Raw genomic sequence first — 26,451 nt, forward strand, 5'->3', positions numbered from 1 at the left:
TGTAAACATAGAAAAAATAAACAACTCAGAAGACAGAAGCGAGTAGTACTTACTTAAGGGGCAATGGAGTGAACCGTGGACTTCTAAACTCTGTGAATGTCTTGATACTCGAATGAATATTAGTTTCCTTTTTCAAAAAGTATAGCAATGCCAGGAAAGCTAAAAGTTAAAATAATTGCTGGGCGCAATTTGCCGGTAATGGACAGAGGCAGTGATACTACTGATGCTTTCGTTGAAATAAAACTAGGCACTACTACTTACAAGACTGATGTATGTCGGAAAACACTTAATCCACAATGGAATTCCGAATGGTACAAATTTGAGGTAAAATTAAAATGCGATCCATTTGATTAGAATAGAAGGATGCGGCTGTTAATTTAATAAATGAATGGTTTATCTCTGAATAAAATAGTCTAAGACAGACGGATACAAAATTACATTTTGTATATAAGTAAAATCATTTATTAAAAAAATATTTTTTTTATAAGTAAAAAAATGTAAATAAAAAAAAATATCTAGGACCCACTTAAGTGATTTATTTACTTTGAACATTCTTGGTTTGTAGTTCTTTATAAATGCACATGACACCTTTTCTTTACTAACACAATTATTCATATAAATATATGTTCACAATAAGTGAAGCTTTTTAACTGCTTTAGTTGTTTAATGTTTTCAGATGGAAGATTCAGAATTGCAGGACGAACCTTTACAGATAAGGCTTATGGATTACGATACTTACTCGGCCAATGATGCTATTGGCAAAGTGTATCTCAATTTGAATCCTCTTTTACTACCATCATGTTTAGCCGTATCACATGAACAGGTTCCTAATACAAATAATATCAGAGGTACATAATGTAATTTTGAAGATTTCCACTCGTGTATAAAGTAAATATGTATATAAATATATTATACGTGTGTATATATAAATACTTTATATTCGACATTATATATAATTAATATTTATATAAAAAGTAATTTCTTTTTATTTTTTATTTAATTGCAATTGAGCAGTTAATTTTATAAGGGAGATATTTGTAAAAATATTGCTCATTATTAGCTCATTCTGTTACTATCTACTGCGAATATTTAATTCAACTTTGAATGAAACTGATATTTTATTCATAAATTTTTTTTTGTTGCTATTTGATACAGAATTCATGAATACGAGGACTTGAGTTTCTAGTTCTTATGTGGATTTCCGTTGAGCCTAATATTTTTTCCATTTTTAGGAATAACGATTAATGGTTGGTTACCGGTTTATGATACAATGCACGGAATTAGAGGTGAAGTAAGCATTATTGTCAAACTAGAACTTTTTGAAGATTTTAATAGATTTAGGCAGTCTTCTTGTGGTGTTCATTTTTTTTCAAGTAAGTTTATCATTTTCTAAAAAAAAAATTTTTAATTAATCGTTGATCACTTATTAAAACAATGTCAGCGAGAATCCCTTAAGAATTTAAATTAATTTAAAGGATAATAATGACCCTAATTACTTACATAACATTAATACAGTATAGTAATGTTATTGTAAAAAATAAAAATATCAAAATTGAGTTCAAACAAAGCGCCATAATCGCATCGATATGTTTTTATGCAGTTCTTAATCAGTTTTTATGACAAAAATAATTGTAAGAACTAAGTTTCTTATTACAATCCAAATGAATGGTGTATAGTGTAGATGTTCCAATGTTCATTTTCATTCCATATTATTAGATTTTTTATTCATTCATTTTTAATTCCATGTTTTTTTTTATTATTTCTTTTTGAAGGCAGTTCCGTACCTGAGGGTTATCAGTTGCATACAGTTCATGGTTTTGTTGAAGAACTTGTATACGCCGATGATCCTGAGTATCAGTGGTTTGACAAAATTAGAACCCCACGATCTACTAATGAAGCAAGACAAACACTTTTTTTCAAACTTAATGGCGAAGTCAAGAGAAAGATAGGGCTCAAAGTAATTAGTTTTATTTAAATACCTCACTTTACAGTATAAATGTTTTCTTAAAAAAATGAAAAAATTTAGGTATTGGATCTTGGAGCAAATGCAGTTGTTGGCTACAAACAGTGCTTTGATCTAGAAGGTGAATGTGGCGTAGTAGTGAGGGCTCTTGGCACCGCAGTTACTCTGGAACATGTGGCAAGCCAAGAGTAAGACATATATTCTATTTTTCCAAATTTGTTTTATGAGTTCATAAATTTATCAATCCAAGTTCGTATTCTTAAAATGAAAAATATCTCTGAAATTTTTGAAGTTAGAACCGGTTAACCCAACAGACAGTATATTTTAAAGATCATGTTGTCTCAACAAAATTGCAATACAAGTAATGAAGCATTACTTCCCAGAATCCAGATTAACGGGTCGCTTCTCTAGAACCAAGATTTCTTTTAAATTCATATCTATGCATTAATAAATACCTAAGAATATCAGAAGTAGTCGAAAGTTTAATAATATAAATTTTGCTAAAGAAAGCTGTAAAAATGGATTTATTATATCTGTTACGAATATATAACTAAAGGCTAGACCAAAATAAAAAGAAATTAGCTTCAAGCTTTTTTTGAGCTTTAAATGTTTGACATTACCTAATTATTGAATTGTGATAATCTAATATTACGCTAAAGAGGGGCACATTTGTTACATATGCGGTTATCATTTGTAGGACCCAAACAGATGAACCGAAAAGGGAAGTATCTCCCATTTGTAGAAGATCTTCAGATTCAGATATAAGCATTGCTCAGAGAGGTAGGTTTAAATAGTTTGTCAGAAGAAATGCATGTTTCGTATTTATTTTAAAAAGAAAGGGAAAGGCTGTTCCAATAACACCTAATTAGTTTTCAAGAAAGAGTTCCAAAATGCTGAACTGATCAGCCTTACCCTTCAGGTTCATTGTTTTCCACTCATTTGATAGTTGTTAGATATTAAAGCCTTACATCAGATGCATGATTTATAGGACAGTTCTAAAATTATATAATCAGAAAAAATTCTTAGAAACTACTTTTTAGCTTAAGGTGAAAGTAAAATATTTAATAAGATATTTGTGACGATTATTCAAAAATCTTGAGAAAAATCGTATTTGCTATTTCAAAACATTGGAACTTCTGTTTCACTTTCTTCGCCTTTGTGAAAAAAATGCCATATTATAGATTATTATATTACATCTGGAATGATTCTTCGCGAAATCTATTTATAGGTTTTGTGCTTATCTGTATCCAAAATTCATTAATGCTATCCATTTTATACTGAACGAAACCCTTATTGTTAACAAAAGAAAAATCAAAGCCAACATGACATTTATTTGGGCAATCTGCCACAAAAAATTGTAACTTAACTAATTGGGTAAATCCACACTAAGAGGTAAAAAAAGTGGCCTCCCTTAAAATAATGTACTTCGTTATTGCAAAAATAAATTATTTTTAGCATGCATTATTGATAAACGTATGGTAGCTTAAAGAAATGATAGGAAATTCAAAATAGGGAAATAAAGAAATATGGAACAAAATAACACAAACAAATTACTAGTACACCGTTGGTTTTTGTAAACTTTGATCTCTAATCCTTAAAATTCACAGTGGTGTGGTTTGGGCCAGGATTAATTTGAAACTCGGACAGAATTAATTTTTATAGTGGGTTCTCTAACAGCGCTGGCTACATGGACGACATTCTTTCGGAGTCTTTTGTCCCATTTGTACCATACGTTGGCGAGGAATTTTTGTTTAAGCACGATAATGCACGGCCCCGTACAGCAAAGATTGTTTCCTGCTACCTGGAAAACGCTTCAATCCGATATTTAGAGTGGCCAGCATGTAGTCCAGATCTAAAACCTATGGAATGAGTTGCCAAGACGAATTAAGAGACGTCCAACACTAGCAGATTCGCTTCAGGAGTTAAGGATTGCACTAGCGGAAGAATATGAAAATATCTTTCAGGAAATTATTCAAAATCCTATAAGGTCAATGCTTCGTCGAATGCAAGCCCAAATAAACGCAAGTGGCGGAAACACATCCTATTAATTGGAAAATTAACATTTTGTCAATTTCAAATTACTTAATAATTATTCTTTTTTTTAAACACCACTGCCTGTTAAATTAATTATTCACACTATTTCTCTAATATACTATAATTTTTGTGAAAAAATTTGTTTCAAAACCACTACAAGGCTTTTTTCTAATTGCTGATTCAAACAAATGTTTTGTAAAATTGCTATAGGGTTAAAAATGTATGTACCGATTAATTTGTAATAGTCATTTACGCCTTCAAATGAGTTAAAGCGCATCACTTCAGCCGCTAAAAGTATGAGAGATCACCTCCATCAAGAGGGTACAAAGTCACTACACTAAACTGATGGATCCACCTTTTATGATGGATGTATGTAAGAATCTGGTCAGGGATAACAATAAAATGCTAGGATGAAATTATCGATACCTGAAATTCCAAAAACCAGTCCACATAATTTTGTATTTGTTTAGAAGAAACAATATGAACTTGTACATTTTCAGTTACTAGTTTGAAATAATAGTAATTTTTTTTTCTTTTTGTTATAAGATTTAATGAACATTTAATTTATTAAATTGATTCAATGTCGTAAAAATAATTCTATAACAACATTTGAATGAATTGAATTTTCATCCAGTTTTTTTTTTTATAGTTGGTTAGACATTATTTTAAAAAATCATGCAATTCACTTGAAATTGTTGATAAATCCAGGAGTATGATATAAATTAGATTGTAAGCATGAAATCCCCCAATTTTTAATATTCAAACAGAATGAATATTAATGTTTTGCGTATTGTGGATGCTAATAGATAAGTATTATAAAATTTAACCATACTTTTATTAATTCTTACCTATTACATATATTTTTTTAAGGTGCATGACAGTATGCTAAAATTAACTTACCTTGCTACAAACTTTACAAGCAATAAATTTAATGTTAATTTAAAATAAATGCAGTTTTAAATGCGATAAGAAATTAATTAATGGCGAAATAGCTAGTATTCTTAGTCTTTATTTCTTGATCATTTATTAATTGTTTTCAACTTACTTGTTTTTAATTACAATTTAAAGAACTAGTTCTAAAAAAGATGCGTTTTTTTAAAACTCGCGATCATGAGCTTAATGAAAGTTTAATGGGTTAGGATTTAGTTAAAAAAATTAGCGTGTCTGGTTACCAAATTTTTTTTATTTATTAAATGAAATATATAATTTCATTATCTTGTGAAAACTATAACACTTCGGATCAACATTAGTTCCCATTATTTCTACTCTATTAGTTTGTGAATAAAAGCTCTAAAGTTGTCCTGTGTGTGAAATTCTAATTACATATAATTTTTTATAGCAGAAAGCGTTATGATTTTATTTCTCCTGTTAGTATAATCTTTTTAAAAAATAGTAATTCAGAATGGCAGTATTGATGAAATTATTTTAAAGAATGATTCGCTGTTTCTCTCTATAAATCAATACTATTACCTCGCCATCCAATAAATCTTCAGAAGCAGAATATGAGAAAAACTATTCACTATTTAACAGCAAGATGCCTCACTTGTATTGTGAAATTACCTTTTAGAATATTTATAGCAATAAGAATAATTGTAGGGATAATAAGCTGAGGAATGAGGTGATAAATTTTTCAGAGAACATATTTTTCTACAATTATAGTTTGTAATCATGAATTTATTTCTGAATGCTTCTAGGAATGCATAATAAGAGTGAGTACTGCGCTCCTCATTAAAATTATTTTATTGGTTTTAATTCTACATTGTCAGTTCCCCTCCTTTTTTTTAAATTAAATTTCTTGTTGGTGTGCATGATATCCTCTAGCATGTTATCGATGTCATTTTTAGATTAACAGTTAGGTAATTTGTTTTCCAAGTAGTTAATATGTAAATCAAATAATTCCCAACAGTGTAAATCGTATTAGATATTAATTGTCTTGAACATTTTTTTTGTCCGAAACTATGTAGATACTTATGAGTAGAAATAAATAAATATTACTATTTAGTTTTTAACTATTAAATAAATGCGCTAAATAAAACTTCAATATCAAAATATATTACATCCCATTTATTTCCTTTAATATTATTTTCTTTCGTTAGATTTCTTTAGCTAATTCCACTATAACAACTATAATAATAACTTCCTAGGGTGGTAGTGTTTGTGAATAGAAAGTACTTTTTTTCTGTTTTGTGAAATATCTAAGTTTATATATAAGCGAGGAAGGGCAAGATAAGATGTCTTGATTACTCAAAAAACAATTGATTGTGAAGATTAGTGAAGATATGCGTGAACATTTTGTGCTAGCAGTCAACATCTTTAAGCTACTTGTTGCACAAAATTCTGACTAAGATACAGTACGAAACTTTCCAAGTAGCATGCTTATGACTTATAAAATTTTAATATCTTGGCCACATTGTTGTTAATGGAAACTTGTTGAGGATCTTATAGTCCATGGCCTTCTGTTAAAGTCACAAAGATTTGGTATACTGATGTCACACTAATAATTTGGTATTTCTTGTGGAGTAGCTGTTATTAGCTCTGTATCGGAGTTAAAATGAAACACCCATTTTAATAGCTAAGATTTATATTGACTATATAATTAATCATTCCATAATTTTATAAGTTGTGGGTCCGAGCGGTCCTTGTGCACTTGTCTAGGTATATAATTGGTTCCTCACATTATGATACTTGCTGATGTACCATTGTGCGAAGTTTTGTTTTATTTGAAGACAACTTTTCAGTTCACAAATCGAAGCAGAGTATTGTGGATAAATTAAGAAAAATAAAGTATAGATAGAATAGTTTTCTGTTCAGACGGAAGGATGCAGGAATATTTTATGTTTTCAGAGGCCAATTGCTAACGAGGCCCAAGTCTGATCTTTTAGTTTTAACCCTGCTGACTAAATTTAAATTTAAATATTAAGCATATATATTTAAAACATATGATTACGTCAAACTTTATTTCTAGTTTGACGTATTTATTTTCTAGTATTTTTCAAACTTTATTTCCTATTTTATTATTAATGAAAATCTTCGCCCTCAACCTGCCACTTTTCATTTCTATCTATTAGAATTATTCCCTTGACCTCGTTCGTTACCTACAAACTAAACTAACTGAAACCACCTTCTGTTGAATCCCTAGACAATTTGCTCACTATTTCTGAAACATACAGACATCATATCCAAGCGATAGTGAGTTCTATAGAAGGGTGAGGTTTGGTAAATAATAATTTCTAATGTACGTCTTGGGTATTACTTTGTATTTATTTTTTTTTTCATTTGTTATAATTTTAATTTGTCCTTGGTAAGACAGAAATATACTACTAATATACAAAAAGAAAAAATGTTTGTTCTACATTATTATTATTATTAAAATAATAATAAATAAATAAATAGTGGGGTTAATACACAAAAGACCATTACATCTTTTCTCAAGATTCACCGATTCAGATTTGTCTGTTTAAAGACATTATATGACTAGCAAGCTTAAAGTCGTTCGTTATCGTGGAGTAACTAAAATTATCATGTGGATATGATATTGATTGTTTTTTTTTTAAATAAACATTTCATTTTATAAAATTGATTTGCCCAGTTTTTTGTAGTACTCTATTTCTAAAGCTGTAGATCTTCTGCATCCCAAATATCAAGATTCTTTTGAGAATAAAATATAGAGCCTTCTCAACAAAACAAAGGCTCATCCATAACTGTACATATCAGTCTGCAAACACAGAAACAAATAAAATGTGATTAAAAATAGTTAAACATTTGTTTAAAGCATTAAAAATACAAGCACAAGTGTTCTTCGTTTTCTAAGGAGCACGAAAAATACTCGAAAAACACAAATAATATTCGACATCAAGTATTTGACAAGCGTTTGTTTGTTGCAATTGAGACGTTTCTTTCTTTATGACTACATAAAGAAAGAATACTAATTTGTCCAACTGTGAATCCATGTGCGCAGGATGTTTCAGAGTCTGGCAATAAAAATAGACCATTGGCGAAAAACTATAAAAAATTGCGGCAGAGGAAATCGGAAAGAAAAGTATAGAAAATAGTTTAATCGTGAATACATCATTTAAACCTATCTTTTAAATTTTAATAAAACATTTCAAATTCATCTGGCTCATTTTAATAAAATTTCGAAATTCAGCCTCTAAAATTTTAAATATTTCAGCATATACTCAGAATGTTATGTCCCAACTGGTAAAATGTGGCACTTACACACTATCTTTCTTAATTCTTAAACTAAGAAGAAAATTTAAATTCTATGTTTTAACCTTTTCACTGAACATCATTTTCTATCATTATTTTATTTCATTCGGTATGTACGACCTTCTCTTTTGCATGACTTGAAGAAATTTCGGTTTCCAGTGGTTAACTTTATATGTCAGGCTTGAAATCATTTGCTAAGAGTAATAATTGCAATATTAGTTTGCAATTTCTATAAGACCTTACTCGTTCTACATAATTGTTCCGTGATTATACTAAAAAGTATAATATTATTTCAGGAAATAGTTTGAGCATCAGTGACAAATCTGGACGCCCTCCACATCTACTATCAACCTCAATTCCACCACCCATTAAACTTCCAGAAACTTTAGAAATGGGGGAGTATCCTTTTCTGACAATGACTAAATATCCGCCTGGATTTATACAGCATATTGGTAAGTATCTTTTTAACGTCTTAATTTTACTTTAATAATTGTTACATTGATAAATTATTTTACGAATAGTTATATATATTTTTCCCTACATATTCCATTAGCTGGGTTCGTAAAGTAAACATAAACAAATAATTGTTTGTTATTAATTAATTTGTTCGTATGGAATCTCATCAAAAAAACTCTAACAAACTAAAGATAACCTTCATAGCACAACAAAAATAAAACGTAAGTGTAAAAAAAATTACAAAATGTATCGTGTTATACTCGTAGTACAAACGTATGTGAGGATAAGACAAAAATTGCAATCTAGGTGGCAGTCATTCCTACACGTTCAAATATCATTTATCAAAAATTAATTATCTGAAAAAGATAAATCTTTTAAGGCAGATAGCTCGTTTATTTAATTGTTATTGAAACACGGGACTACTGAATCTGGTTAATCTGGTAAGACTGGGCAGGTACCTCAAGGTACAGCAGCCACTATAGCTTATTGTAAAATTTTGAAAAGTTTTTGTGAGTGTAGCCTCTTCTCTTTAAAAGGTAGCCTCTACTCTGGATGAGGTATTCAACATCCCAGAGATCTCATATCGCTGCTAGCAATTGCTACATCGGCAAACAGGGAGGCAATTTCCACCTCTTCCCTGATTGGAGCTATAGGTAAATCAGCTGTACCTTGTAAATCTGAAAAGGCTTGCCACGACCCCTAATAGTTCTAGTAGGTAAAGCCTCGTCTTATCTTAAGGTTCTAGGTTTCTCACCTATCGTTTTTACGAAATCTCTCCTATTGTCTTCAACTAGCAGTAGCCTCATATCACAAACTACCGATTGTGGTGCTATCTAACTGGGTTTCAGAGATCTCCTATCTCAATTCTGCAATGTCTGAACTCACCTACGGAGAAATATTCTTTGAAGATGTTACCTGACTAATCATACCTTACAAGAAGTTTCAAGATCCGATTAAGTTAGCATGGGCACTTGGCCCAGTCGGGGTCAAACCATTGACCAGATTTTGGCGCGTCGATATTTGACGTCCAGAGAACTCCGGGCTCTTTTAGTGCTCTGCCACTCTCCAGATAGTATTCTATCGTTCTACAGATAGTATTCTACAGACAACACTATACGTCTTTTACACAATGGGATGTAATTGTGGTTTTATTGGTTTTAGTATTGAAAGCAGCGATGTAACATGTTTACGTTAGCATTCACGTTAGATTGCCGGAATTAAAATTATTCACATTAGTTTGACTTGCACTATTGTTCTTAACTTTATATTAATCACATTGACATGATACCAGTAACAGTACACAACTTATCAATTAGATCCGAATTTAACTATCTTAAACTCTTTCCCTGATAATGATAAACATTCGAAACTAAAGTCAGGGATGGAATAAAAAGGTTTCTTTATATTTTCGGTTACTCTTTAAGATCGAAATTGAGTGGAGTTCTACCGTTTCACACGGAAATGTATTTGCATTTTCAGAAATTCTTATTTTTTTTTTTATATTCAGTTTAGTTTATGCTTTATACCCTGAACTTTTCAAGTTTTAAGTACTATATTCCAAAATTTTAACAATCTTTCAACTGTTTTTAGGTGGCGTGGTAAGTGCCAGAGCAGTGAAATTATTAATTTCAGATTTTGAAGGTACTGAAACTAGGGATTCTTGGTGGACTGAGCTTAGATTAGAAATTAGATCACATGCTAGAGCATTATCTTGTAATGCAGTTATTGCATATTCAGAACAAACTACTGTCTGGTAAAAGATAAATTTGTTACCAATTTTTTTTTTTTTTTTTTTTTTAAGTATATATTTATGATTCTTCAATTATTATTTAATCGTTAAAGAACTATTTTTTTAATTTTGTTTAGTGAGGACGTTTGTATTTTAAGTGCAAGCGGGACAGCAGCTATAATTGTCCAGAAAGACTATAGCGCTACGCAGGTTTGTTAATAAATTATTTACTGTCAAATTAGTGGCGCTTTCAACGGTGCCACGGTAGCCGAGCGACATGACATGACATTTAGATTATTTCGATAATTAAGAGTGGCGCTTATTTCAGAAAAGTATTTGTATAAAATTAAAGAAAAAAAAATTAAAAACAAATGTTAATCTCTTATTAATTTCCGTTACTACATTGTTATACGGCACATCAACAACATTAGCTCTGTTATACAATTCTACTCTACCACAATTTATTAAAATATCCATAAGGAGGGGTGATAGGCTATTACAATTTTTGGGCTATTCCATTCTCTAACAGCGTTCCTCTTTCTGCTTTCTTCAATTGGCTGTCTGGGTATCGACCATTTAAACTAAAATCTAACTCTTAGGCTCATAGAACTTCAGTAAATCATATCCTTTTAAATATTTCAATAAATGGTTGTTTATACCTGCTACACTAAAAAATCATGTCCGAATAGCCATCCACAAATTAAAATTGTAACGACTCGTTGATTATTTTAGATAATACCAAGAAAATTTTATATTCTTCTGAACGAATAGTTTAAAGAAAAGGCTTGACTCTGTAGGTTTCCTAGAAACTTCACAAAGTTAATTAATTTAATAATATTTCTAATTAGGGAGATGGATACTTCGTTTTACGCAATGACAAATTTCGACTTCGTTCAAACCTTCTTGTTTCGGAAACAAAAATATAGAGAATCTGTTAGGTATCTCAAGTTGAGTTTTTTATATTTTTCGAGGTTTTGAGTTTATAATCAACACACGCAATAAGCATGCGTAGCAAGACGGATAATGTTAAAGAAACTAATTAAAAGTTCACTTTTCACATTCAGGGGAAAAACATATTCACGTTGCAAGCTAATTAGGAAAATCGCTCAAAATATTTTTTTTTAAAAAGAGGATTTGTAAGAGTATAATGTATTAGAAAGTTGTTTTTAAATTAAAGAACAGAATTTGCTATTTTTTACAGGCTGATGAGAAGGATAATGGATGTAAAGTTTATCACGTTCCTTACAACGAAATTAGCCACCCTTTTAGAATGAAACTTGCTAAATGTGCACAATGCAAGTAAGTCTTAATATTTTAATGAAATTTTATTATGAGATTTTTTTTTTACATTACTAAGCAGTACAAACAATGCTTCCTATAATTTTTCATTTTTAGTATTTCCCTCCAAAAATTAAACATTTTGTGTACCCAGTTTGATATTCTGTGAAAACATTCTGTCGTAAATTTTTCAAGATCTCAAATAAAAAAAAACAGACTGTTCCTTATACGTGGTTTTTAAATTCTGGCCACCCATTTTTTGCGAGCGACCATTAAAAGCTGACGCTTTGAAATGATGAACTTACGTTTTGCTATAAGAGATCAAAAGTGAAAAATTGCCGGTAGTCTTCTTCTCAACCCTTAGAGATACATCGCTCTACCAATAATACGGTTTCGTAAACCATATTTTCAAAAGTAAATTTCAACTAAATTTGCAGCGCAAAACAATGGAAATAAAAAGCGATTCCGGTACATGTAAATATGACCCCCAGACTAACACAACAAATTTTGAAAAGCCGTGAATTTAGTTTTTGTCGCCATTGAGCCGATTGGGGATGTAATTAGTCGTATCTGTTTTAGGAAAGGAAAAGTTGGAGAATTGTTAATGACAACTGCAGATCTTCCTCCTGGAGTATCTGTAAAAGCGTCGAAAGGAAGTCTGATTGAAGCAGTCGTTTGCAGGCATAAAAGGGACTGTAAGGGAGAGCTGAATGCTAAAGAAGTATCAGATGCTCTGCCATTCCTAGAATATGAACTGCATACCCAGTTAGTACATAGATTATCAGCGGTAGGAGCAAATGCGATTGTTGGATTAAAGGTAAATTTTAAATAATGAAGTAAAGTTATAGTAATGTTAAAGATGTATTAAAATAATAACTTCGCACATCTGAATATAATTTTAAAATTTTAACAAGAATAATTATAATTTTTGAAAAAGTACTCCGATTTTTACAAATGATTTCGTTTTTTTAGGGCATTTTTGGGCTTAAAAAATATTAAACTTAATAACAAAATAAAAGTTCTATTGTCGATAACCAACGATAAGAATACAAGTGTCAATTCATTCATTGATATGAGTGGGAGCCTACCTCATATCACTTTTTTCTTTTAAATCGATTTGATGTTATTATTTTGTGATTAAAATTCATCATATCAATTAGATGTAGGAGAGTAAAAATTCAGAATTAACTAGATGGTTTTACATTCGAATTATCTTTGCTGACTAGTGTTATAATGTGCATGGATAACACAAGTTTGTGTGTTATTTTTTCTCTCTTCTTTCGTTAACTTTATTTTAATGTTTACTCTTTTTAAAATTTCTTTTTAGGTATCCTCTTTTTTTAATTTACGTTAGTATCGCTTTTGACAAAATTTACGCGATTAAAAGAATGATTTTAAGAGTTGACTCTAGAAATTCATACATTTTAAATTCTACTTTAAAAAGTATACTATGCCACAAATGCTGCTTCCAAATTTTAGGGAAATAGAGAGAAAAGGTCAAGTTTCTAATGATTTTCATTTTAAAGATTGTAAATAACATCATGTATTTTTTTTTCGGACGCTACCAAGGTCATTAGCGCCATCATGTAAATATTATTCTCAATAAATAATTGAGAGGTCAGTTGTATCCGTTTAGCAGTGATTTTGATTAGAAAGAAGAATATTTGTTCAACGACATAGCTTTTATTTATAAAGCCAATTAATGGCTTACTTTTTACTACTTGATATTTCCTAGCGAATCGCACTGAAAAGCCCAAAATATGAGCTGCAAGAAAGAATGTTCCTATAATACTAGAATTGTGAGGCTAAATCCGAGCGTCCGAGAGTTAAAAAAAAAAAGCGATGGATTAGCTCATGCCGACGAGCTAGCTAAACATGTCCCTCGGAGAAAAAAACAAAACAAAAATGCTTTGCTTTATGGGTAGATAATTAACTTAGGCGTCATATTTTTGAGACAGTTCCTCCAGTCATGCGATTTCATACAAACTCTATCATAGGATAGAGTACATAGGTACTCAGTTATACGAACACTTCGAACAAAAATTTGCTTTGATCGAAAAAAAATTACTTTTCCTACACGATTTAAAGGTTTAAATTTTTTGAGCTTTTCTTTCGTCTTAGATTGGTAGTTTCAGATTACCGTCAATCTATCATGGCCGTACTTTATAGGTATAAAAAATTACTAATATGAAGGAAGGCAAATTTTGAATAAATGAAACATTCCCAATGCATGGGGTTGTTCACTTCTACAAATGGTACCTGTATCAAATGTGTGTCCAATTGTTGGTTGTTTCTCGGGATCAAATCAGAGAAATTAATGTCCTAAATTTTGAAGTAAAAAATGATGAGTAAACAATTTTAGAACTACAACTTAAAGAAAGACAAATTATGTCGCACCTTATTATCTTTTTATGATTGTATTATCTCTTTATAATTGTAAAATTCGAATTCACTGTGATAACGCTTATGATTCAAAAGAAATTAGAAAGATCAATAGATTTGTTACGCTAGGATTTCTTAGCCACTTGCTCGACAATATTAGTTTAAAGTTTAAGATACATTTTATCTGATTCATTTTTAAAATAAATTTTGATAATTTATTTCTTTTTAATGTAACATTTGTTTTTATGTTTAAAATAAGGTAGCCCTAAACTTGAAATGTTACTTAGGTAGAACTTTGTCTTGGAGAAAGAGTACTAGTTGGGCACGCAACTGGAACTGGTATTACTCTGACCTCATTACCTATTCCATTATCACCAGCTGAAAATGTAAGTGTAATTTTTTTAAGTTTATTACTGTTAGATTTGTAAGTATATTTGTTTATTTTGTTATCTGCCTGTAATTGGTACCCCAATTTTGATTAATAATTAATTATCGGTTCTTTGTTTTTCCTTCTGATAGCACGTACATATATCGTAAAGATACGTAAATATTTACTAGCTCGTACTAATTACTCCCTTAGAATCTTGGCGTTATTTATTCTAGCACGAATTTACGATGGCTAGCTGTTTGCACCTGTTGAATTTCTAAATCAGTGGTTCCCAAACTTTTTTGACCCATGGACCCCTTTTTATAGTCAAAACTTGCCCACGAACCCCCAAGTGAAAAAGCTACATAAATGCAAAGTCTAAAAATTACAAATTTAAAAAAGCATTTTGTTGAAGAAGTATTTATTGAAATTATAACTTTTGTTTAAAATAAAATTTAAAAAAATTAATAATTTGGATGAACGTGATGAGATGTTATGAGTGTATTTATATACGGCTAAATGTTTCTCACAACCGCAAATCCCTACGAGTAATCCTTGGTTCAGGTCTGCATGAAGAGCCGTTAAGTGTTCGACAGTGAGCAAGCAAATCTTCATCTCTATTTTGCAATTTCGAAAGATTTGGAAACTGAGAACATTCTCCTCTTCCCAAGTTTTGTTTTTACAGAAAACGTTTTGCAACAAACACAGATATTACGCTTGTAGTTTTGATTAAATTTAATTGGTCACCTTGTTAGTTTCTAATTTCCATAATAATAAAAATGGATCACAGTTTTATTATTTTATATTAAACCTTGCGCGGACCCCTGAATGATACCGGGGCCCCTGGGGGTCCGTAGGGACCACTTTGGGAACCACTGTTCTAAATGATTGGTTGAGTTTGCTTCAGAGAACATACGTTATTGGATAACAGTAATAGTTTCCTACGATAGTAGTAGACATACGCGTTTGTGTGTGGTGTGTGTATGTGTGAATTCTTACTCTCGACTTTTTAAATTGAAAGTTGTTAAGGAGTTGCCCACTTTAATGCCCAAATTATGTACATATTTTTTTCCCCATTTTGAGAATCTGATGGGCTAGGAAAGTCTAACCACTTACCTGGCGGATTTTATGAACCTGTAATCTAAAAATTTAAATAAGTGTGTATGTAAATATTGTGTTAAATATTTTTGGTTAGTAACGCTATTTATAAGAAAGTGGATTGATTAAGACAATTGTAGAAATGTACTAGTTATTTATTATCTATACTAAAGACTTTGCTCCTATAGTAAAAGTACTCATAAGATTGTCAACTAATCAGAAACGAATGTTCCTACATACTTGCTGATCAGTTATCTCAGTTGAACTTCTTTCTTAAAAAAAAAAAAAAGTATCTGTGAATTGTGCTTATTTGATGTATTTGAATGTCTGTTCTTTGCTACAATTATTTCAATTGTTCAATAGTACAATTTGGTTGCATGCAATGTAATAACTCTTTTTTTTGTGTGTATGTAATTTCATTGATGCTTAGTTGGTCAAAACAATCCTAATTGCGTTGTTCATAATGCTGTTGAATGTTTTTGTAATCTTTTTTTGTACGTTTTTTTATCTTATTACGTTGGTAACAATGTATAATAACAATGGTTTAATTTAAAATCTTCAGTTTCTTGGATTTCTTCTTGTATTATTTATGAACATAGATTGTAGTCCCTTTCAGCTCTTACATAAGTGTCTATAATTCATTTAATAATTTTTATATCTACCCGCCAATTTTCTTAGTTCTAACGTGGTTGTTGTTCTAATCTTCCAATTTCAGAAATCTAAGTAATCAGCTTCCAAGGGTTCTAAGAAAAAGTTTTTTTTTTTTTGCGCAGCGACTGCAGTGGTCATTAGCGCCATTTTTGTTTTTTAAATTCTTTTATTGAAAAATTTACAACTGCAAAATTAGTAAATGTGATGAAGGGAAAAGATTAGTTTAACAGGAGAGCAGTTGTCCATTGTCCATCCGAGATATTTACGAGCAGTAAGAAAGGAGAAATATACAGGCGATAATGAATGTGATGAGGGACAAGTAGAGTTAAGGGAGATGAGAGTAATTAGCAAAGTAATAACGCTAATAGTTTGACTGAGTGAGAAGAGAGGGATATTTACATACTTACAAAAAATTATAGACCAATTTTATTCCGTCAATAGATCTCTTAGCCACTGGCGTCTTAGTCTCGGTTTAGTTCCTGTCTCTTAAGTTTAGTACGTACAGTCCAACTAAATCTTTTGTCCAACTAGAGTCCCATGTAGCGAACCTTATCTACAGAAGGAAGAATTCTAACATTTAAAAGCACACGACAATCATTTTCAGACATTGTGGATGTTTTGTTACTTTAGAGATTTTTAGTTTCTTTAGACGCACGAACAATCATCCAACTTGTTCTCTAAACTGATAGTTGCAGATATTGTTTGCTGGACGAATATTTACCAATTTTTTTTTAATTTATTGTCTTTTTTTATTTCTTTTTATTTTCAAGTCAATCCTTGATGTAATCGGTAATTTTTTTTTTTTTAAACAATTTTATTTATTTAGAAGTATGACGTGAATAGCTCGGATGAGGATGATTGGGAAGAACAAGTTAGAGAATTAGATCTTTCAAGTGGCAATAAGGACACATGCGTCCTTGAGGTATTTTCAATTTTATTTGTTTTACTTTTAACAATTTTATATATATTTCTCTGTAACGTTTTTGCAATAACAGTTCAGAATCTTGAAGACAAACATTAATAAATGAAGTTCATTAAACTTCATTAGCGTTGACAAAGATTTTCTATTGTGTTTTCATCGAAAATACCTTGTGGAGGTTTCTAACCAGGTTTTATACAAAACGTATAAACTGTTAGTGTGTGTTTATGTATTAACATTGCTCTGCAGGAGCCTGAAATTTGATATTACTTTAGATATCTCCATTTGTTTGATCTATATATGATAATTACATTACCTTAACAAATGCTTTAATACTAATACTGCTGTGGTTTTAGATAAGCAGACCTTTACATAAGTTGCTTATGACTAATCAATATATTATCAGCATTTACGCACTAATCAATTATTATAAAATTTGAAAGAATTATTTAAACTATATTTTACAATTACACAATGCATCTCTTTCCTGAACCTAAAGTGTATTAGATTAGATTAAATTAATGGATTACTAAATCCATTAACGCATCCATAGTATGAGAAAATGCAATTTTAAAGGGTAAATTATATAGTTCTTCGACTAACATTTCAAAAGAGTACACAGAATGGTATTTTTCAGACAGAAATTGTTTGACAAAAATCAGCTAACAACTTTGTTCAACTATGTTTAAAATGAAGACAAATGTAATGGCCTCAGTTTCTAATGAAAAATCTTTGCTTCCTTGGTTTGTCAGGACTTTCATCTATTTCGCAAGTGAAGTGTAAGTTGGAAACATAGGTGAAGTCTAATTCTCTACATCAAACTGATTGAACAAACTTCTGATGAATTAAAACTGGTTAGGGTTACAAAGAAACATGCTGCTATGATGGATAAAATCAGCGCTTTTAACTAGCACTGCGTATCTAACCAAATTTTAATTTTATCCATGGCGAAATCAAAAGATTAAACACCCCATCTTTTTTATTGTAGCAAAACATGTCAATTTAAAAAATGCAAAAACTATTTTATTTTAAAGTCATATTTTGATTTATGTGTGCAGGTTACTGGTGAACCCTGTGCAGGTCCTCCAGGAACGCTGCCTTCCGGTATTCCTCCAGAAGGTTTCCTTATAAGCACTACACAAGGTACATTGCATTTCATTTCTTTTTGATAGCATATTTAAAATTGTAATTACAAGAATTTAATATATCAGTTTCCGTGGTTAGAAAACTTTTAATTTCACCTTAATCTTATGAAGGATGAGAAAGATGGCTTTGAGTGCGCATTATTCAGATCGTTAAAAAGTTATAAATTCAATCAATTAATCAGTACAAAGTCATTTTGATTTGACTCTATAAGAGTAGAAATGTTGTTTGAGCTTAATAGAGTGATCCGATTCAATGCAGGAGAATTTCTATGCAATTTGGGTAGTACAACATGTATGTGAGGTGGAGAATTATGTCTTCCTTAAATGATTTGTCAAGATTTCGAACCGTAGTTTGAGTAAACCATGTTTTTTTTTAGAAGTGAGCAAGCCAGTAGAAAGCTTGCGTGGACTCTAGGTAACGTCAGTCGAGAGTTTGACTGAATAGATTCACTTTGTAGTTCTATTAATATGATATGTGGTAATTTTTTGGGGATTTTATCTCGAAACTAATTTTAATACCATTAGTATCGAGTCCATAATTTATTTTAATGGTTAATTTCAGTGGAAAAAATATTATTTAGTATTTATTGAATTTAGTTTAGCAGTATATATTTTGCCCGCCAACAAAGGTCTTTACAAATCGTAAAGAGCTAAAGAATAATATGTGGCTGACCTCTAACAAGATCCCGTTACCTCCAACTCTACTAAACAAGGAACATCGCCTTAGATAGAAAATCTAAAACAAATCTGCATGAAGTTTTTAGAATAGATTCTCTTTTCAAGAAATACTTGGGCTGCTAAAAGTTGGGCACTGCTCATAAAACTTTCATTCAGCTTTAATGATATATTTTTTTGTCGTCAGATGTACCTGGTGCTCCAGTGGCTAACTTAACAATTGTACGAAATCTACAAATGTTCACACAAATTTGGAAAGCTAGAATGTGCCCATTACCATCCTCGAGTACAATATCCAATCAATTCCACAGACTGTTGCAGGTAAAAATTTTCTTTAAACCAAGGATGAGCAACACGCGGCCCGTCAAGCATTTCTAAAATTGAATTTATTTTATCGACTTTCTCCCATCAATATATTGTTATAAAATTAATTATAATAAAATGGTAGTACATACATACTAAACCGAAATATTTTTTCATGGCGAGTTACTTGTCGACGACGTTTTTAAACATGCAATACGAACGCGCCGCGTCTGCGCGATTTTTTTGTGACGAGATACACACTAGTCGGTGACTTGTTCAAACATGCAATACGGACGCGATGCGTTTCTTACGAAGTTTCGTAAATTATTAATAAGAGTTAATCTATGTGCGGCCCGACAAAAAAAATTTAAATTTAAATTGGCCCATTCATTAAAAAGGTTGCTCACCCCTGTTTTAAACCGATAGTCGCAATATTATTCATAAGTATCTAACAAGACAGAAGCTCCAAATCTGAGGTCATCAGCGTCTTAATTCGAATTAAATCACAGCCAGGTGCCAGCCACCGGATAGTGATCTCTCATTGCAATTGAAACTGCTCTTATTTGATAGTGAATTTTTACAAGCTTCAAGGAAGAGAAATTTTAAAGAGTAGCGAGACCTACACGATGCCATTGAATTCATTTATCATTTAATTCTGATTCAGAATTAAGTTTTCTTTTTAATTCCTACAATTTAAACTTTAAAGGTTTGAAGAAGTTTAAAGGTTTTTAAGTTTTGAGGTTAATACACTGAACTTAAATTTTTTAAATACATTAGTTACAGCTAATGGTGCAACAAAGAAAAAATCTTCAGTGTTTTAAGTAAAAAGCAAAAAGGTTTAGGTAACTTTAATAAAGAATATTTAAATTTAAATTGAATTTTATAAGAGAATAATGAATTTAATAAAAAAATACTCTTCACTTATAAGTTTTAATGATTTCGTTCATTATTTAATGACTAACTTTTATTTAATTTTTTTAAATTAAATTTTAATTATTTGATTCTAATAGATCACATTTTTTTCTTCTGAATTTGTTGTATCTTTTACCCTGAATAATAACTGATATTGATGCATCCATTTTTTAAAGGGTGTTTACTTTAAACTTCGAGGAATGACACCGTGTGCTTTGGCTAATGTTTGTTTCAAGATAGAAGTGCCACAACAGGATGATCTTCTAATTTCTGTGGTTGGTTAGTACTGATAGACAATTTAGAAAGAAATTTGTTTTAAGGAAAAATTGTATTTTCAATGAATTTTACAGGAATGGCTGTTGGACTTGCAGAAATTGATAAAAAGAATAACCAACAATGTAACAATGATGGTAAGTTATTATTTTTATGCTAAATAAGCCAAGTCAGGTTTGATATGTATTTTCTCTCCTACTGCTGGGAAAGATTTATTGCGATCTTGACATTTTCTGGTTCTTGTTTATAAAGAAAGTTAGCTGCCCTTTCTCTTCCCCTCCCCTTATTTAGTAACCCAGCACTTAGGAAGGCATAACAAAAATGAAACGTAATAAGTCTTGATTTTCGAGTTGATTTTTCTAAATTTAATTCCTTTTGGGATTGCTGCAACTTTTAGTTTTACGTTAAGAAAACAACTGTCTTTCTTTAACGAATTTTTAAATAGATCACATATTCAAAAACTAAAACAATCACTTTCGGCACCTGTCTCAGAACGTTGAAGAACTAAAAAATACTGATTTTTTCTTGTAAATTTTTCTCTTCAGATAATGTGTTCAAAATGGATAAACTAGAAGAGGAGAGTTCTTCCAAGAGCACGCCAATTTTTAGACCTGCTAGGAAATCTATACACGTAAGTTTGATCTACATAAATTTATCCTTCATTTCTTGGGTAACGTATTTAGGATACAATAAGTTATTTTTATGTCGTTAATTACATTAATTTTCTACATGCTTGGTTGTGCTACTATCCCTTTACTTGTTCTTCTTATTTCATGCTTAGTTTCTTCAGTAAAACTACTGACACACCTACACAGCTACATAAGAGCTTTCTTCCATGCATTTTTCAAGGATACTTAAAAATTCAGTTATTGAATAAAAAATTCAAGATATTTATACTTCAGAAGTTTTGCATTCCAAAGGTTCATTATTAGTACAGTTAGGCTCTGAATGTAGCTCCAGTATTATTCTAAACTTAATTACAAACACTGTTATTATTAGTAGTATTACTTTTTTCAATTTAAGGCGCGTCAACCTCTATGGTCATTGGCGCTTGAAGCCTTCTCAGCATCTGAGTTCTTTCTTACAAACCACACTGTCTATCACAGGACAGTGACTGCAGAGGCTTCTAAGAAGAGAAAATTTAAGAATAGCACGCCTAGATTTGAACCGTGACCTCCTCTTATTGTTATTTTTATGACGTAGATTTTATGGTACAACACGGATATTTATTGTATCCCTGGCCGGTTTTGGACTTTCATACAACAGATACAATCAGATTGGTGTAAAGAATTGAACTTGATTTATGTTTCCATTTCATACTAGACCGAAACCGGTCAAGGGATGCAATAAATTGTGTGCTATGATACATAAAATCAGATATGTTAACCACACAATGTTATGGGGCCTAACAAGGCAGCTATTTAATGCAAAATAGCAAATATCAATCTAACTACTGCAGTTTAACTTCCGCTTCCTAGCAATTTCACGAGACGATCATACGAAGTACATCAAATAATTACAACAGGTACATGTTCAAGATCAACTGCTTATGTTGGCATTTGCACTTCTTCTCAGTAATGGAACTAACGTCACTGCCTTGTACTTATCGTTATCAAGCAAGACTATTTCTGGTTCTTATTTTTTTTTTTTTTTTGTTTCGAAGGCTTTCAAGGATGTGTAAGAATACCTAATTATTTTCTACGTTGCAGTAAGCAGTACCTAAGTCTTAAGGGCTGAAATTTTGTTTTTGGACTTACAAAGGTCTTATAAATATTGTTTACTGGTTGTACCTTTCTTTTCTCATCCACTGTAGAGCTGTTGCTTCAAAAACTAGTAGCTGTAAGAGCCCCCAGGTATTTATAACCATATTCCCAAGGCACTGAATCACAGTAACTTCTCAGCTGCATTTTCTTTCTATCTTTTAAATTTGAACTATTCGTACAAGAACTACCCCTCAAATAACTTCAAGGGAATATCATCATTAACCATTTTTACAAACTCTAATAAGCTTTGGATTTAGTTCAATTTGCCTCTTAGCCCTGATTATTTTATTCAGCACACTCTTTATTATTTAAATATCAGTCCCTCCTAATATTCACTTTTTATTCTCGGATGGCTTTCTCAAACCATCTGAATGTCTGCGTGTTATACTTGATGGAATTTATATGTTATGTGCTAATTCGCCTTATTAAATACTCCCTAGGTAAAAGATACTACTTTCGTTCTAAAAGAATCAGTTAGAAATCTTTGTGAAGGAAGTTTCTGCACATACCTGATAAACAAATTGTAACTAGAATTTGAAATCTAAGATTGTTAAACGCTACAATATTGTGCTGCATTAAGGATGGTCAGAAAAATAATTAAAAAAAAAAAACATTGTTTTACAGACTCCACCTAGAGAGCAGAGGTATGGTGTGGATGTGACACCCCTTTGCTATGTTCCTGGAGCAAAGATAGTTTCATACCTTGGAAATCTTAATTTTTTTTTTATTAGAGAAAGCTCTTGTATTAGAGAGGTAATTTATAAATTATTCTAAAATATTATTTTCTTAATTGATATTTGACTGATTAGTATGAGTTAATTTCAGAGTGGAGGACCAAGTTCCTTTGTTCATGGGTTTGTGGCAGAAGTTCTGGCCATAGTCAGAGCTCACGTAACGGCTATTGGCGGCAATGCACTTACTTCATATACGATGTCAAGGTGCCACCTTACGAGTAATACCCACAAAAATCAGGTATGAAATAACAATTTTTAGGTGTTGTTGTCTTTTTTTAAAATTGCAGTAAGATTTCCAAACAATTATTTTGTTTATAAGCATCTTAAATTTAAAAACTGAAAACCCCACAACGGAACTTTCCTGCACAAAGATGACGATTATATCAACTGTTTTATTGAATTTCCGTTTTTAAAGTTGTGCAAAAGCTCCACGGCCGAAAAGGATATTTTCAGCTCTTTGAATAAATTAGGTGTGCTAGACACAATTAACTCGCCGTGTTTTATTCTTAAGTTATCGACTTAAGAATTCGACAGATAACATATACTACTGTAGGATCAGATCAAATATATCCTGAAGCCAGAAAATAGCCCATCCTGAATTGCAACTTAACAGAAAAGTCTCTTGTACACTCAAAACCAGGTTGGCGCTTTTCGTTCGTCTCCAAGCAAAAAGAGGGCACTAATTTTGTTTAAATTTAAAATTGATGTACCTAACATATCTTCAAATATAATCTACTTATTAGATCTTATGCTTATAATATTTTTGAGAATTTAATTTCTGAGGTTGTTCTGATCGATGTTTGTAATTTGAGTGTACTACTTACCTGTCCATCTTGTGAACAAAAATCAAGAATTCCATTTTAAAATTATTAATTACAAATTGTTCTAGAATATGCGCTTTTGAAAAGTTTTTTATATACGAACATATAAAATAAATTTATTTATATACCCATTCTTTAAAAAGTAGTTAAATCACAATCTTACAACTGAAAAAAATGAAACCTTATCTGTGTTTATAAAATAATTATTTTACGTTATGCAATAGGAACAATAATTTTATCATTCAACAATCAATTATTTCCCTAATTATTCTTTTTATTTGGCTTTTAGCCAAATTTTTATTTCGCTGATATTACTACTTTTTAGTAAATACTAAAGGGAACGAAATGTATCTCCTTTTTGATTTTTGTGATCAAACAATCTTATTAAGATTTTTTGTAATTGAAATACTATAAATATTTTCTCGGAGGTCGGCAATACACTGAAAAATGCTTCCGGCGCCAATAACTTCAGATGTTGACGCGCCTTAAAAAAAATAAATAAATAAAACAAAAAACTAGTAAGCAGCCTCGAACATAAATTTTGAATTGATAATAGATAAAACAATTAGTATTTTTTCTATTTGTGTGACACAATTGCAGAACAAAAATAAAAAGAAAGATAAAGTTTTATGTTCCGTTTATGTACTAGTTTCAATGCTTCATAATAGATAGGGCTTCTTAATGATACATCTTATTCCCTGTTTATCACGCCTCAAATAGGCTCAGCAATTCTTGCTGTTAAAGAAAAATAAAACACTTTTTACATACTTTTACATAAAAAAAAAATACTTTTTATTTGATTCCAAAGAAAAATGAAAGTAAGTCATAAAAATGCTTTTGTGTTCTAGGCACAGTGCCTGGTTAATGTAGGTGGAGACGCTGTCTATGTATCCTATTCCGAAGGCTGAAAACAAATAATTTATAAGACATCATGTATATATTTGGTATCAGAAAAAATATGTTACTATAGTAATTGTAAACGTTAAATGTATTAAGTTTCTATTTTGTAAACAACATCTTAAGTTGTAAAGTTGTAGTAGAGTATTATATTTCCATTAAGTATATTAACATTTTTGACAATTTTTTTATAACAAGAAATTTTAGAATATATGAATAATGTGAAACTTAAAAATGCGTAGCCGTAATAATACTATTACCTACCTTAATTATTTTTATGATCAATCTTATTGAAGATTCTTAGGGAAGGGATTAACTGAGTGGTTAGCAAATACTGGATTCTATTGCGGAGATCACGGGTTTGAATCCAGCTGTTGGACCTTTGATTTGCTCTTCCTAGGAACTTCTTACAGCTCATTGTCCAACGTCTTCGAAACAGTTTACCAAGCAATATGGAAGTGATTTACGCGATCTTACGCTTTACTGAAATATATATGTAAGTAGTCAACCTAAAGTAATCAAGAAATAAATATAGTATTGAAAATAAATTAAGTTAATGATCATTGATCGTCCAGCAAGGGCCATCCATAACTTGTAATAACATTAAATAATTATAACAATTATTTTTGTGTAATTTAAGGCGCGTCAACATCTGAGGTTATCGGCGCCAAGAGCTTTTTACAGTGCACTGCCGGCCTACGGTCAATGTTCTCTTGTTACAGACAACACTGTCATCAATCGATATTGAGCTATGGGATTTTTTGAACATGCACGCCAGTTTAACCAGTTATAATAAGTAGGCAGGTGAAAGAAAGGAGTAAAACGGAGTTTTCGAAATTAGAGAGTTGCCCAACTTAAGGTCCCTCCCCGAATTTGTGATGGGTGGTGATATTAAGCGTGATCTATCTATCCTGGACGCGTATCGACAAAATTGTTTCGAAGACGCAAAGTCACAACGGTTAAAGAGAGTTTGGTGGAACAATCACCTAGAAAGAATGAGAGAGGAGTAAAAGCTATTGAACGAACCAAGATGATCAAAGCATTAACAAAATACTGACGCAGTTGAATAAAAAATTAGGAAAGCCAAGATAAGGCTTACCAAAAGTCCTGTAAGTCACCGACTCGCAGAACGTGCCGCGCTACAAATGGTGTTAGCGAAAGGAGAGTAGAGAAAAAAAGATGAATTAACACCATATCGACGCAGAAATCCCTGTAGCTATATATGGAGGAACCCCTTGATACTGCGTGATAAGGTGGACGAATCCTCGCTTCCAACCTTGTAAATCATCTGGGCTGGATAGTATTCGCTCTTGCCTTTCTACATGAAGATTTCTTAGAAGGGTGCGGCCAGAGCACTTAGGGGCGATCAAAGGCTTGCCAGAATATGACTTAGCCATGAAGACCGCACCAACAGCTGTTTTGGAATTTCGTATTAACTCAACCACTTCATATCTACATATATCCAGGTATCCAGTGTTGTGGCAACAAGGGAAGCTTCAATTAGCTTCAGGACAGCATAGTAAATCAAAATCTAAGCGAGTAGCTGGTTGCTGATCGGTTTGGTCTTCCTAAATTTAGCTTCAGAAAGCCAGAAGAAAGGAGAGGGAATCGGAGGGTAAAAAGAACTGAAGGCCATTGCAGGTTAAGGTTGTTGCACAGGCCTGATAGAGGATCTTACTCTTAGCAGGTTCTGTTAGGAGGAAGGCAGAAAGGTGCTTCTAATATTGTGCCAATGCGAAGAATTGGTATTGGACATGATTCAGCTCTTCTCAGAAGAAAAATCTGTGACTTCATACTTGCCCAGGAACCCTTAACAGTAAGCCTTAATTTATACCCTAAATT

The 26,451-nt window shown here is 31.3% G+C and overlaps 1 protein-coding gene across 3 annotated transcripts; it reads left to right on the plus strand.

Annotated features, from left to right (window-relative positions):
• The first annotated feature begins 26 nt into the window (after nucleotides 1–26).
• LOC141452646 (C2 domain-containing protein 5) lies at nucleotides 27–24,844 on the plus strand. 3 transcript variants are annotated; one of them, XM_074125003.1, is made up of 22 exons: nucleotides 28–324; nucleotides 677–848; nucleotides 1,233–1,373; nucleotides 1,773–1,957; nucleotides 2,027–2,151; nucleotides 2,661–2,743; nucleotides 5,692–5,706; nucleotides 8,503–8,658; nucleotides 10,253–10,415; nucleotides 10,529–10,601; nucleotides 11,593–11,690; nucleotides 12,249–12,486; nucleotides 14,339–14,437; nucleotides 16,994–17,089; nucleotides 18,145–18,229; nucleotides 19,094–19,227; nucleotides 20,298–20,400; nucleotides 20,472–20,531; nucleotides 20,940–21,025; nucleotides 22,782–22,910; nucleotides 22,983–23,129; nucleotides 24,561–24,844. In XM_074125003.1, the coding sequence occupies exons 1-22, from the start codon at nucleotides 148–150 to the stop codon at nucleotides 24,618–24,620; spliced, it is 2,625 nt and encodes an 874-aa protein (XP_073981104.1). In that variant the 5' UTR covers nucleotides 28–147; the 3' UTR covers nucleotides 24,621–24,844. The 3 variants fall into 3 exon arrangements, with proteins under 3 accessions (XP_073981106.1, XP_073981104.1, XP_073981105.1); XM_074125005.1 differs by lacking the exon at nucleotides 16,994–17,089 and having other exon boundaries at nucleotides 27–324; XM_074125004.1 differs by lacking the exon at nucleotides 5,692–5,706 and having other exon boundaries at nucleotides 29–324.
• Nucleotides 24,845–26,451: the final 1,607 nt, after the last annotated feature.

The sequence above is a fragment of the Rhodnius prolixus genome, unplaced genomic scaffold (genome assembly GCF_049639745.1).
Source record: "Rhodnius prolixus isolate KJV_2025 unplaced genomic scaffold, Rpr scaffold_3, whole genome shotgun sequence".
In the NCBI taxonomy this organism is placed as follows: Eukaryota; Metazoa; Arthropoda; class Insecta; order Hemiptera; family Reduviidae; genus Rhodnius; species Rhodnius prolixus.